Below are 12432 nucleotides of genomic sequence, written 5' to 3' on the forward strand. Positions count from 1 at the left end.
TCCCCTCCCCCGCTCCCTACTGCACAAGCCGTCCTGCGCGTCCCCATCCCGGCGGCCCCGGTCGTGCAGCACTGCCCCCGCGCCGCGCTCCCCGTTCCTTCTCTTCCTTGCTCTGAAATCCCGGGATCCCCTCGGAACAGCCCGAGTGGCTTTTGCTCCGCCTGCTCGTGGTCAGGGCCCCGCAGCGGGGCCTGATGTATGCACAGACGTACCCGCACGCAGCACGCGGTCCCATCCAGGTCCCCACTGGCCCAGGGGCACAGCTCCGGGTCCTCACCCCCAACCTCTCCATGCCCCCGGTGCGTGCTCATGGCACGGGGAAGGAGGAGGGCTCAGCGCTCCCCCCATGGCCAGGCAGGTGGGTTGGGGGAGATGTGGATGCCGGGATGCCCCTTCCTGCCCGGGGTGCCGCACGGTGCCACAGGGATCCCCCTCTGCAGCCGTGCTGAGCGGTGCCACCCCAGGCTGAGCTGCGCCCTGCTCTGCTCAGCAGTGCTGTGCATCACCGAGCTGTGCCGTGCTATGCATCACTGATCTGTGCTATGCCATGCCATGCCATGCACCACCGAGCTGTGCCATGCTGTGCTGTACATCACAAAGCTGTGGCATGCCATGCACCACTGAGCCGTGTTGTGCTGTGCCAAGCATCACTGAGCTGTGCAAAGTCATGCTGTGCTGCACCATGCGTCACCCAGCCGTGCTGTGCCATGCTGGGATGAGATGCATGGCTCGGTGGCCCTGTGCTGGACTCTCCCCAGTGTGTCCCAGTCTCTCCTGTACCGTTCCAGGTGCAGCCTCACCAGTGCTGAGCAGAGGGCAGGATCCCCCTCGTCCCAGGGCTGGCAGCGCTATCCCAGCGCAGCCCGGACACCCTCAGCCTTTGCCCATGGGCCACGGCCGCTCCCCTCGGTGCCCAGCAGCACCCAGGGCCCTTCTGCAGAGCTGCTCCCATCCGTGTCCCCAGCAGCCCTGGGGCCAGCAAGGAGCGGGCGAGGGGCTGCAGGACAGGGCTGTGATGAGCAGGGGATGTCGGGGGTTGCACGAGAGCTCTTCTGTACAACGTGGAGTTGAACTGCTCCTTCTTTCCATGACAGCTCTGCAACTCCTCATCTGACACTCCACGTGCACTTCTGTGAATTGGGCTCCAGCAGCGCTCCCACAGCTCCTCTTCCTCAGCACAGCACCGAGCAGGGGGTAGTGGGGGAAGCACGGGGCTGGGAGTGAGGGGGTGGCCGAGACACGCAGCCTGGTGAGGAGGGGGTGAGCGGGCTCCTCTTTAGCCCAGTGTTGACCAACACCCCCAGCTCTGTCTCCTCCCCACAGCCTTCCAGCCGCTCTGCCCCACACCTGCAGTGCTGCCCGGGGTTGTTGTGGCCAAAGTGCAGGATCTGTAGGACCACGAGGAGCTGTAGGGCCATGAGGGGCTGTCAGCTGCCAGGAGGCCTGGCAGATAAAACTGGAGCATGCAAAATGGACGTATTGCTTTGGTATCACCTTCCAAGAGGAGCCGTCCCCAGCTCCTCCGGGCTAGCTCTGCCTTTCCCTGCTGCTCCCTGAGCTGGCAGCGCCCCGGCCCTTCCCTGTCCCTCAGCACCACATCCCCTTCCCGCACTGAGTCTCGCTCGGAGCCCTGCTCAGCACACCCTGCATCTCGCTGCCCGCAGCCTTCACACCACAACGATGCGCTGGCAGCGGGCACGGGGTGGTGGGCACAAGTCCCCATTCAGACTAAACCCCGTCTCCTCAAACCAAGGAGATCTTTGCCCCTGGCTCCTTTCGGTGATGGTGGAGCAGTTTCTGCTCTCGCCAGCAGTGGCTGGGCACAGGATCTGGCTCCTGCAGCTGTTTGCACGGGGTTGTGCGGTCACAGCTCTGCCCTCCTCCTGACGCTGCCTCTAATAAACGCGCTGCTGAGCTGCACAGTGGTTCCAGCCCCGGCGCTGCTCTGCAGGAGGAGAGCAGGAACAGCACAAGTGCAGCAGTCAGACCTGGGACAAAGCGCACCGCTGCTTTGCTGAGTGGCCTGCAGCTCTGCTGCCGTTGCCCTGGGGAAAGGACCAAGGCTGCAATCACTGCTGCCAGGGGCGGCTGTGATTTCCATACCGAAGCTTCAGCCGATTCCTCTGTCCAGGTGAGAACGGCACTTTGCATTTCCCTCGTGCCGGTTTATCTCGTCCCGGCGTTCTGTCTTCCCGGCGCTCTGCTCCACGAGCTGGCCCTGCACTGCTGGGGCTGAGCTGTGGTGGGGCTGCAGCCGCTCCTCGTGCAGCTGCTGCTCAGCGCGGTGCCGGAGCGCGGCGGCACCAGGAGTTGCTCTGCAGCGCGGCGATCCCGGCACGGCCCCGGGCAGGGAGCGGTGTCCCCAGCCCCAGGCTCCATCTGCGTCTGTCTGTCTCCTTCCAGGCTCCCTGTGTGAGTGTGAGCGCTCTCGCAATGGCAGAACATGAAAACACAGGTGAGCCGCTCAGCACCGCGCGCAGGCAGGCACAGCCTGGCCGGGCTCCTGGCTGAGTGCTGAGGAAGCACGGGGGGTTGGCGTCCTCGTGCAGCCTCGTGCACGCGGCGCGTGGGCTTTGTGGGAGGCTGCGGCCTCGGGGCTGTGCTGAGGCTGCCTCCCATCTCCGCGCTCCCCGAGCCGCACAGAGCCAGGCTGAGGGCGGCTGGGACCGAGCGAGCCCTGTGTGCCTGCTGGCAGCCGGCTCCAGCCCGTGCCCCGTCCCGTCCCCGCAGGCGCACAGCGCTGGCTCGGGGACACCTTTCCTTGCGGACCCGGGCACTTGCGCCTGGGAGCCGGTGCGTGGCGAGCAGGGGCTGTCCCGGCACCGCGGGGCTCACACATGTCTCTGGTTGCTCCCCAGGATCCCAGCTGAGGATATTGCTGGTGGGCAAGACGGGGAGTGGGAAGAGCGCGACGGGGAACACCATCCTTGGGAGGGAGGAATTTGAATCGAAGTTGTCAGGACGGTCTGTAACCATACACCCCTCAAAAAGAGAAACCAGCTTTCATGGAAGACCAGTTGTTGTTATTGACACTCCTGGCCTTTTTGATACAAGGGAAATCAACCAGAGAACAGCTGAAAAGATTAAGAATGTCTTTCAGGATCTCACTACAGGGGTCCATGCCATCATCCTGGTGATGCAGCTGGGCCGAATCACTAAGGAAGAGCAGGAAGTGGCTGAGTGGGTGACCAAGATTTTCCATACTAAAGCAGAGAGGTACACAATCCTGTTATTCACCCGAGGAGAACAGCTGGATCGTCCAGAAGATCTGAGGGGTTTCATAGAAGATTGCCCATATCTTGTTGGGCTGGCAAGAAAGTGTAGAAATCGGTACATCGCCTTCAGCAACAGAGCCACCAGAGAGGCGAGGGATCAGCAGGTTGCAGATCTCATCGACATGATTGATGCCATGGTAGAGGAGAATCTCAGTGCTCCGCGTTACACGCGAGGAATGCTGGAGGAAGACACGTGGACATTCTTTGAAAAGTTTTGTACCATCCTGTAGGCAGCCAGGGGTCGGTCCGGCAGGAGCCGTCTCCTCCGTCGTGCCGCTCCTGCTGTGTGTGCTCTGAAGATGATGCTCTCCTTCCTCGCTTGCAGTTCCCATCCTTTCCCCTCCGTGCCCTGCGCTTTCCCCTGCCCCGTGTGGCTGCTTTCCCCGCGGGCTGCATTTGTGCAACGCGTGTGTGCCGCTGCTGCTGCGCTCTGCTGCTCTCGGCACCGCTGCGCTGACGCTGTCCTCCCCGGCTCCGCAGACACGGCCGAGCTGAGACGGACAGGAACGTGGGGGCTGTGAGCCATGCCCCTCGGGACAGGGCTCGGCACGGAGCGGAGCCGCGGAGCCGGGAGCCGTCGGCCGTCCCGCTGAGAGCCGGGGCTGCAAGGAGCTGTGCGGGGCCGGGGGGCTCGTGGTGCCGCTGTCCATCCCGCCACAGTGGGACGCTGCTGGTGCCGTGGCTGCAGGGGCTCTGCCTTCATGGGGCGATGCGGGGCGTGCTGTGTGCGGGTGGGCCTGAAGGAGCTCTCAATAAACGCTGAGCCTTGCTGTGTGGCGGAGAACCTGTCCTCGATTCATCTCCCAGCCAGACCGAGGGTGGGAAGCGGCTGTGAGTGGGCAGGGGTCACGGACCGGCAGCGGGGCTGAGGACGGGGCCCCTCGGGGTCCCTCTGGTTCCCCCACCCCAGCAGGGCCCCCCAGAGCAGGGTGCCCAGCCCCAGGGCCAGGGGGTGGGAGATCCCCAAGGAGGAGAGCCCGCAGCCGCTGGTCCCCGTGCGGGGCTGCGCAGCGCCGGGCACGGCAGTGCTGCCTGCGGGCAGGGCAGCTCCTGGGCTGCAGCTTGTGCCCAGCGCCGTGTGCTGGCCCCGGCACCGCCGAGCACAGCCCGGCTCCGTCCCCTCGCAGCTCCTGCGGGGCTTTGTGGTCACGGTGGATCCCCTGAGCCTGCCCAGCTCTCTCCTCCCAGCAGAGCCGCCCCAGGCCCTGCAGCAGCTCGGTGGCCCCGTGCTGGACTCTCCCCAGCGTGTCCCAGTCTTTCCTGTACCATTTTGGGTACAGCCGCAGCAGTGCTGAGCAGAGGTCAGGATCCCCCTCGTCCCAGGGCTGGCAGCGCTATCCCAGCGCAGCCCGGACACCCTCAGCCTTTGCTTATGGGCCACGGCCGCTCCCCTCTGTGCCCAGCAGCACCCAGGGCCCTTCTGCAGAGCTGCTCCCATCCGTGCCCCCAGCAGCCCTGGGGCCGGCGAGGAGCGGGCGAGGGGCTGCAGGACGGGGCTGTGATGAGCAGGGGACGTCGGGGCCTCCCTGGCGTGGGTCCCATCCCCGAGCAGTGTCCACGCCGTGGGGCTTTGCTGTGGGGTTACGGGGCTCCCACCCTGTGCCTGCAGGAGGGCCCTGCTGCGCCAGCACCGGAGCAGCGCTCCCACAGCTCCTCTTCCTCAGCACAGCACCGAGCTGAGGGAGGCGGGGAACGCGGGGCTGGGGGTGAGGGGGGGGCCGGGACACGCAGCCTGGTGAGGAGGGGGTGAGCGTGGGCAGCAGGGAACAGCGGGCTCCGGGGGAGCTGCCCTCGTGCAGAGCCGAGGCTCCCTGCCTCACGCGCTCTTAGTTTCGTTCTCCGCAGTGCCTGGAACGGGGCGCATTTACGGGAACTGGCTTTTGTGCAGCCTTCGGCCTCACCCTGTGCGCCTTCAGGAAGGGCCGGGCACTCCCTCGGCTCAGGAACACCTGCAGGGCAGCACAGGGGCATAAAGTACAACAAGAGCAAATGCCGCACCGTGCACCTGTTCTCCCCATGGGGTGGTGCCCGGCGCCCATCAGCACAAAGCAGAATCCCGACAGGGGCCTCTTTTTTCGTTCTGTGCACAGTGTGGTGCTTGGCGACCCTTAACGAAGCCAGCACACCCCCGAACAGAAGCGTGGTTAGTTTCACAGGGCTATTTATAAAATTGTCTCTCGTTACAGCTTCTAATTGGGTCCTCTGACTTGCCTTTGCTGGGCAGACACATTATGGGCCGCCAAGATCTGCATTTGAGAGGGGATAGCGGCTGTCTCATTCTAATCTCCCTTCCACAGTGATGGAGCTGTTTTGTGGGATGTAATTCGCCCTTCAGGAGCCCAGCGGACACTTACAGGACCCTTTCCCTTTCCTTCTTGCCGACAGCAGCACCTTGAGGCTGAAGTGTTTCTTTTTCACCCATTCTCTGAGTATTTCTGATCGTCTGTTTCTGCTTTTCACCTTTTCCACCTTCACTGAACTACATTTCCCCCTTTTGAGACAGTACATCCATCCTGTCCACTCCTTTTTTTTTTTGTAAGTCCTCATGTTGGCACTACAGCCCCCCATGGCCCTGCAGCCCCCCATGATCCCACAGCCCCCCATGGCCCTGCAGCTCCCCATGCCCCTACAGCCCCCCATGATCCTACAGCCCCCCATGGCCCTACAGCCCTCTATGGCCCTACAGCCCCCATGGCCTTACAGCCCCCCATGGCCCTGCAGCTCCTCACAGGGGGTGGAGGGGCAGCACTGAGCTCTGCTGTCTGGTGACAGTGACAGCACCTGAGGGAATGGCATGGAGCTGTCAGGGGAGGGTTGGGTGGGGGTGGGAGAAAGGCTCTGCCCCAGAGGGTGCTGGGCACAGCACAGACGGGGAAGGGAGCAGAATTCCTTTCCTTCCCTGCCAGCTCTGTACGTCCCCGTGGGATCCTTCACGCACTCTTCTCTTCAATGCCACACATGGGGATGGGATGCAGAGGGACGGTGCACGTGGCCGTGGAGCGTGCAGGATGTTCTGGGCGGTGGCTGTTGTCTGCAAGGGGGAACTGCTCTGGGCAAGAGCCAAGGTTCTCTCTGCCAAGTATCGCTTTCTATTTTGTTCTCTGCACTTCTTGGAGCTGAGAGCATTTCCAGGAAATGTCTGTTTGTGAACCTTGGGTCCCATGCTCTGTGTCTGTCGGTGGGGCCGGGTGCTTCCTGTCTTGGGGGCACCCGCGGGGCAGCACAGGAGCGGGGCCAGGCTGCAGCCTCAGCACCCCACAGCCCCGGGCTCTGCCCTCCTAGCAGAGGGTGCAGAGATGGTGGGGGCCTGGAGGAAATGGGCCTGTATAAGGCAAGGCTGAGAGCCCCGCGGCTGTTCGTCTGCAGAAGGGAAAATGGAGAGATCTTCTCACAGAGTCATAGAACCAGAGAATCGCAGAATGGTTTGAGTTGGAAGGGATCTCTAAAGGCCTTGTAGTCCACCCCTCTGTGATGCACAGGGACACCCACAGCTCCATCAGTGCTCACAGCCCCGTCCCCTGACCTTGGCTGTCTGCAGGCACGGGGCACCCCCACCTCTGTGTGCAACCTGTGCAGCGCCTCACCGCCCTCAGTGTAGACAACTTCTTCTCTATGTCCAGTCTACATCTCCTTTCCCTTAGTTTGAAGCCATTTCCCCTTGCCCAGTCACACAGGCCCTGCAGCAGAGCCTGTCCCCTTCCCTCTCACAGCCCCTGTCGGCACTGAAGCCGCTCTCAGCTCTCCCCGCAGCCTTCCCTCCTCCCGCTGCACCCCCAGCTCTCAGCCTGTCCTCGCAGGGAGGTGTCCCATCCCTGGGGTCACTTTGTGCCCTCCTCTGGATGCACCCCGACAGCTCCGTGTCTCTCCTGCACCGAGCACCCCCCATCAGGACGCGGCGCTCCGGGTGAGGTCTCCCAGCGCAGAGCAGAGGCGCAGACCCCCTCCTCGCCCTGCTGGGTGCACAGCTCTGGCTGCACCCAGGGTCCTGTTGGCTTCAGGGCTGCGAGGACGCAGTGCTGCCTCATGGTGCTGCCCCTCCAGAGCCCCCAGGTCCTTTTCGGCAGGGCTGTGCTCCGCCCTTACACCCCCAGCTTGTATCACAAACTCAGTCTCCTGTTCTCTTCAGTGTTTTCTTCAGTGACCGGATCCAGGACTTGGAGCTGTACTGAGTAATAGCAAGAATGGGGCTGTTACCTCTAATGGTGTCTGTGCCCCCCCAGGACATAAACACAGAGCTGGGATGCAGACAGCGTTCTCTGTTTTATTTCTGTGCACAATCAGGTGCTTGGCAATCCTTCCCAAAGCAAGCACACCCCCCAAAAGAAGTGCAGTAACCTTTACTTGGCTGTTTACAAAATTAAATCCCTATACAGTTTCTAATTGGGTACTCTGATACATCTCTGCTGGGCAAGCATACAAGGGGCTCCGAGACTCTGCATTTGGGAGGGGACAGCGGCTGTCTCATTCTAATCTTCTTTCCATAGCGATGGGTGTTGGTTTTAGTATGTAATTAGCCTGAAAGGAGCCCAGTGGGCACTTCAGGACGCTTTGCCTTCTCTTCTTGTTGGCACCTCATGGCCCTACAGCTCCGCACAGGGAGCAGAGGGGCAGCGCTGAGCTCTGCTCTCTGTGGCAGCACCCAAGGGAACGGCATGGAGCTGGGTCAGGGGAGGGTCGGGTGGGGGTGAGGAAAAGGCTCTGCCCCACAGGGCAGGGGGCATGGAGCAGCTCCCCAGGGCAGCAGGCACAGCCCCGAGATGCCACAGCTCACAGAGTGTTGGGTCACCGCTCTCTGACATAGGGTTGGGGTTTGGGAGGTGCTGTGTGGAGCCATGAGTTGGCTCGATGCTCCCTATGGGACCCCCCCAACTGGGGACACTGTGAGTCCCAGGAGAAGGTGCCGGGGGTGCTGTGTGGGGGGGTGAGCACGGCAGCAGCTGCCCAGCGCGGCGCTGGGGTCTCTGTCCCTGGAGAGGTTCAAAGGGACACAGCCATGGGCAGCGGGTGCTGTGGGATGGTGATAGGAGGGGATGGAGCGGTGCCTGCGGCACCAGGTGCTGTGGGATTCTGGGATTCTGATACTGGGGGACTGTGGGATGATGAGACTCGGCCATTCATCTCCTCCACCAAATAAGGAAACCAATGAAAATCAGAGCAATGACAATGAGAATTATCCCCAGTATCCAAAAGACCTTCCTGTATGACGTAGAGCCGAGCAGCACATTCCACGGGTTGCTTGCTCTCTCCATGTGATACCTCACTTGCTCTTCCGTTAAGAAGGAATCCAGGTACAACTCGTTGCTGTAGTACCTGCCCTCATTCTCCTGCACTGTTTGGCGGGCCTTCTCCATCAGCTGCTGGACCTGCTGGTCCCGCTCGGCCCCGGTGGCCCGGTTGTTGATGCTGCAGATGCTGTGCCCGCACCTCTGGACCAGGTCTCTCAGAGCTCTGTTGTCGGTGTAGGCCACGTAGTCACGCAGCGATCCCCCCACCAGCTCTTCTCCGCGGGTGAACACGACCACCATGTGCCCGAACACGCCGGCTCCGAAGATGTCCCGCACGCCCCGCACGGCCTCCTGGTCCTCCTGGGTGAAGCGGCCCAGCTGGGTGACCAGCAGCACCACGTGGGGGCCGGGGGAGGACAGCTCGACGCAGCGGACGATTTCCCTGCACATCTCAGCGCTGCCGTCCCACAGATGGAAGATGTCGGCCGTGTCGATCACCACGATGTCCTCGCCGTCCCAGCGCCCAGCGACCGCATTGCAGCTGCGGGTCACCGGCACGGTGGACAGCTTGGACTCGAAGACGCGTCGCCCAAGGAGGGTGTTTCCCGTGGCGCTTCGTCCCCCCCCGGTCTTCCCAACCAGGAGCAGCCGCATCGCGGAGCCCCTGCTGTCCCCGGGCAGCACGGGGACATGTCGAGCGGCCGTGGTTGCGCTGCGGGGACACGAGGGGAGGCGCGGGGCTCAGTCGGATGCTGCGGGTAACGCTGTGCAGACAGCCCCAGCAGCGCCCGGAGAGCAGCAGAGAAAGGAGAGAGCAGAAAGAGCTGTGACACCACGAGCTGGGGCGGCACAGAGCTGAGGGACAGTGACAGCCCGGGGTGCAGGGGCACGGCAAGGGTGGTGCGGTGACAGGGACCCCACTGGGAGGTGATAGGGACCCTCTGGGCAGGGACACGCGTGCATGGGGTCAGCATGGGGCTGAGTGCAGCGCCGAGGGTCTCCTTGTGCTGGGGCTGGGGCTGTGCTGATGTGAGCTATGCCAGGTCTGTGCCGTGCTCATGTGAGCACAGGGAGTGGGGAGAAGGGAAATGGGGAGAGGAGAAAAGGGGAAATAAGGAACGGGGAAAGAGGAAACAGAGAGAGGAGAAAGGGAACAGGAAAAATGGGGAGAGGGAAGAGGAAATAGAGAAAGGGGACAAGGGATGTGGGGGAGGGACAAGGGGAGAAGGGAAAAGGGAAAAAGAAGGAGAAGGGAAAAAAGAGGGGAGGGAGAAAAAGGTGTAAAAGGGAAAAGAGGAAAAGGGGCAGCGGGGAAAAGAGAAAAAAAAGCCAAGGAGAAATGGGCAGGGGGGACGAGGGACGGAGCCCCCCCCTGCCCCGGCTCCCGGGCACCGCAGCACACGGCACCGGGCGCGCCCGTGCCCCCCGAGCCCCTCCCGCCGGCGCGGAGCCCCCCGCCCCGTACCTTCCCGCAGCTCCGGCCCCAGTGCGGCCGCCCCTCGCCCGGCACAGCCGTGTCCCCTCGGGGCCGCGCACCGCCAGGAAGCGTCCGCCCGGAGCGCAGCGATCCCCGGCTCCTCCCGCCCCCCCGCCCTGCCCCGCTCCGTGACGCTCCGTGCGATTTTCACCCTTCGCTTGAGCTCCTCCGGGGGCGGACGCTGCAGCCGTCGGGGCGGGAGCGAGGAGTGAGGCACCGACAGCGCCAACGGCTCCGTCTGGTGCCGTTATCACCGCCCCAATCGGCACCGCCTCTGCCCTCTGGGGCTGCGCCTACGGGCGGGTTAGCTTAGTGCTGTAAGCGGTAATGCAGATCGTTAGAGGACCCGTGGGTGGACCCCGAGGGGGCGGACGGCCCAGGGCGCGGAGCTGGATGGGGATTTCCTTGGAGCTCCCTCCCGGCCCCAGGCGTGCTGCGATGCTGCGACGTGCTGAGGTTGCCTCTGTATTCGGGCTGTATCCCGAGCCAGAATCGAGGGCCCGTAGGGATCACCCGATCCAAGCCCTGGCCTCACGCAGCACCACCCAAACCCCATCCCTATGTCAGAGAGCGCTGTCCCAGCTGTCCGTGAGCTCCGGCAGCTCAGGGCTGTGCCCGCTGCTCTGGGGAGCTGCTCCATGCCCCCCGCCCTGTGGGGCAGAGCCTTTCCCTCACGCCCACCCGACCCTCCCCTGACACAGCTCCATGCCGTTCCCTCGGCTGCTGTCACTGTCACGGAGAGCGGAGCTCAGCGCTGCCCCTCTGCTCCCTGTGCGGAGCTGCAGGGCCGTGAGCTGTCAGCAAGAAGTGAGGGCAGTGCGTCCTGTGAGCTGAGCGTCCATTAGGCTCCCTGAGGGCTAATGACCTGCTAAACCCACACCCATCGCTATGGAAAGAAGACTAGGATGAGATGGCCGCTATCCCCTCCCAAGCCCAGGTGCAGAATGCAGTTCTTGCTCTCGTTGCCCTTCCCGTGGTCGGGCATCACCCGGCCCTCCCATGCTCGGGGTCTCTCTGCGAGGCCTCTCTGCCCTCGAGGGAGCCAGCAGCTCCTCCCAGTTTAGTGTCACCTCCAGCACGGCTTCGTGCACTTTCCAGTCCCGCATCCAGATTCTTCATGAAAACACCGAGGAGAACCAGCCCCGAAATGGAGCCCTGCGGAACCCCCGGGGACTGCCCCCAGCACATGGAGCCCTGTGTCCCAGCCCCGTCAGCCCGACCCGTCACCCCGTGTTCTCCCATCGCGCCGTGTCCGTGTCCGGCCGTGTGCCGGGCGCTGTGTCTGCAAGGCTCCTGTGAGCAGCGCTATGGAAGGCACCGCATTGAGGGGCACCCGGAGGCTCCCCTTGGTCTGCTCGGTGGGGGAGGTGACCCGAAGGAGGTGAAGCTGGCAGAGAGGTGGGCTGGCAGAACAATGCCAGCAGCCGGCACGTTGGCACGAGGCAATCCGAGCAGGGAGCTCCAGGGAAGAATTTGGCACGGGGCTTTTCGCAGAATCATGGAATGGTTCGGGAGCCAGGGACTCGCTGCCAGCTCCGCAGCTGCCTCCGAGCCACAGAGCGCCTGTCCAGCCCGGAGAGCGAGTGGGGCAGGGATCCCAGCAGGCTTTGCCCTTGGTGCGCTCAGTTCCAGGCGGCGCAGGTCCCCAAAGGAACAGCGATGGCAGGCAGAGAGATCCGCACGAAGAGCAGCAGCGCGAGACAATTTACTGAGCTTTCTAACAGCGACTGACCAACGACTTCAAGGCAAAGCCGGGCGACTTTCTGACGGTGATTAGTAAGCAGCACGGGTTAGGGCGCTTGGCGTAGGTGCTATTTCCTTATCAACTGCTTTAAGGAAAAGGGAAGAAAAGAAAATCGAGAAGGAAAAGAGAGAGAGAAAGAGAGATCTGGAGGTAGGTGTATTTCACCACTCCAGCATTGTCTGCAGCGTGGCAACCCCGTTGTGCCTAGAAGATTGGGGAGCTTTCAACAAGGGTCTCTGCTGGCCGTGTTTCTCAGCTGTGAGGGGCCACGAGAGGAGCTGGAGATGAACAGTCTGTCACTCTGCCTGCCCTGAATGAGGGCCCACAGACCTCACAGCTTCCAGCCACTCGTTAAGGCTCCATTCCGCCCAGTTCTCAGAGTCAGCTCAATCCTTGTTGGTGTCAGACAGCCCAGCACCACGCACCGTGCCCCGCATCGGCCCGCGAAGGCAGCAGAAATGGCACGGCAGAGGAGACGTCTCCTGCCTGACTGAACTCTTTTTCGCTAAAGAATAGCACAAGGCTTCCCAAAAACGTTAGATAAATCTCTCTCCAGCATTTCTGGCGTGTAACGTGGAGCATCACGATTCTCCTCTGCCATGGCATCAATCATGTGGATGAGCTTTGCAACCTGCCGATCCCTCGCCTCTCCGGTGGCTCTGTTGCTGAAAGCAATGTACCGATTTCCACACTTTGCTGCCAGCTCCTTGA

At 62.8% G+C, this 12432-nt stretch overlaps 3 protein-coding genes across 4 annotated transcripts in view; 2 read left to right on the top strand and 1 right to left on the bottom strand.

Moving 5' to 3' along the window:
• Positions 1–1221: 1221 nt before the first annotated feature.
• Positions 1222–12432, top strand: part of LOC110390697 (GTPase IMAP family member 8-like) — a 685191-nt gene continuing 673980 nt past the window's right edge. Inside the window, exon 1 of the mRNA XM_021382113.1 lies at positions 1222–2013. The gene's annotated coding sequence lies outside the window, so the exon portion shown is untranslated. The remainder of the gene's footprint in view (positions 2014–12432) is intronic.
• Positions 2029–4056, top strand: LOC110390733 (GTPase IMAP family member 7-like). Its single transcript, XM_021382197.1, has 3 exons — positions 2029–2131; positions 2404–2455; positions 2859–4056. The coding sequence occupies exons 2-3, from the start codon at positions 2434–2436 to the stop codon at positions 3503–3505; spliced, it is 669 nt and encodes a 222-aa protein (XP_021237872.1). The 5' UTR covers positions 2029–2131; positions 2404–2433; the 3' UTR covers positions 3506–4056.
• On the bottom strand, positions 7517–10538 carry LOC110390730 (GTPase IMAP family member 1-like). Of its 2 annotated transcripts, none has more exons than XM_021382187.1 (2): positions 10129–10538; positions 7517–9212 (listed from the first exon to the last, which is right to left on the bottom strand). In XM_021382187.1, the coding sequence occupies exon 2, from the start codon at positions 9152–9154 to the stop codon at positions 8390–8392; it is 765 nt and encodes a 254-aa protein (XP_021237862.1). In that variant the 5' UTR covers positions 9155–9212; positions 10129–10538; the 3' UTR covers positions 7517–8389. The 2 variants fall into 2 exon arrangements, with proteins under 2 accessions (XP_021237862.1, XP_021237863.1); XM_021382188.1 differs by having other exon boundaries at positions 9966–10257.

Source organism: Numida meleagris, unplaced genomic scaffold, assembly GCF_002078875.1.
Source record: "Numida meleagris isolate 19003 breed g44 Domestic line unplaced genomic scaffold, NumMel1.0 unplaced_Scaffold180, whole genome shotgun sequence".
Taxonomy (NCBI): Eukaryota; Metazoa; Chordata; class Aves; order Galliformes; family Numididae; genus Numida; species Numida meleagris.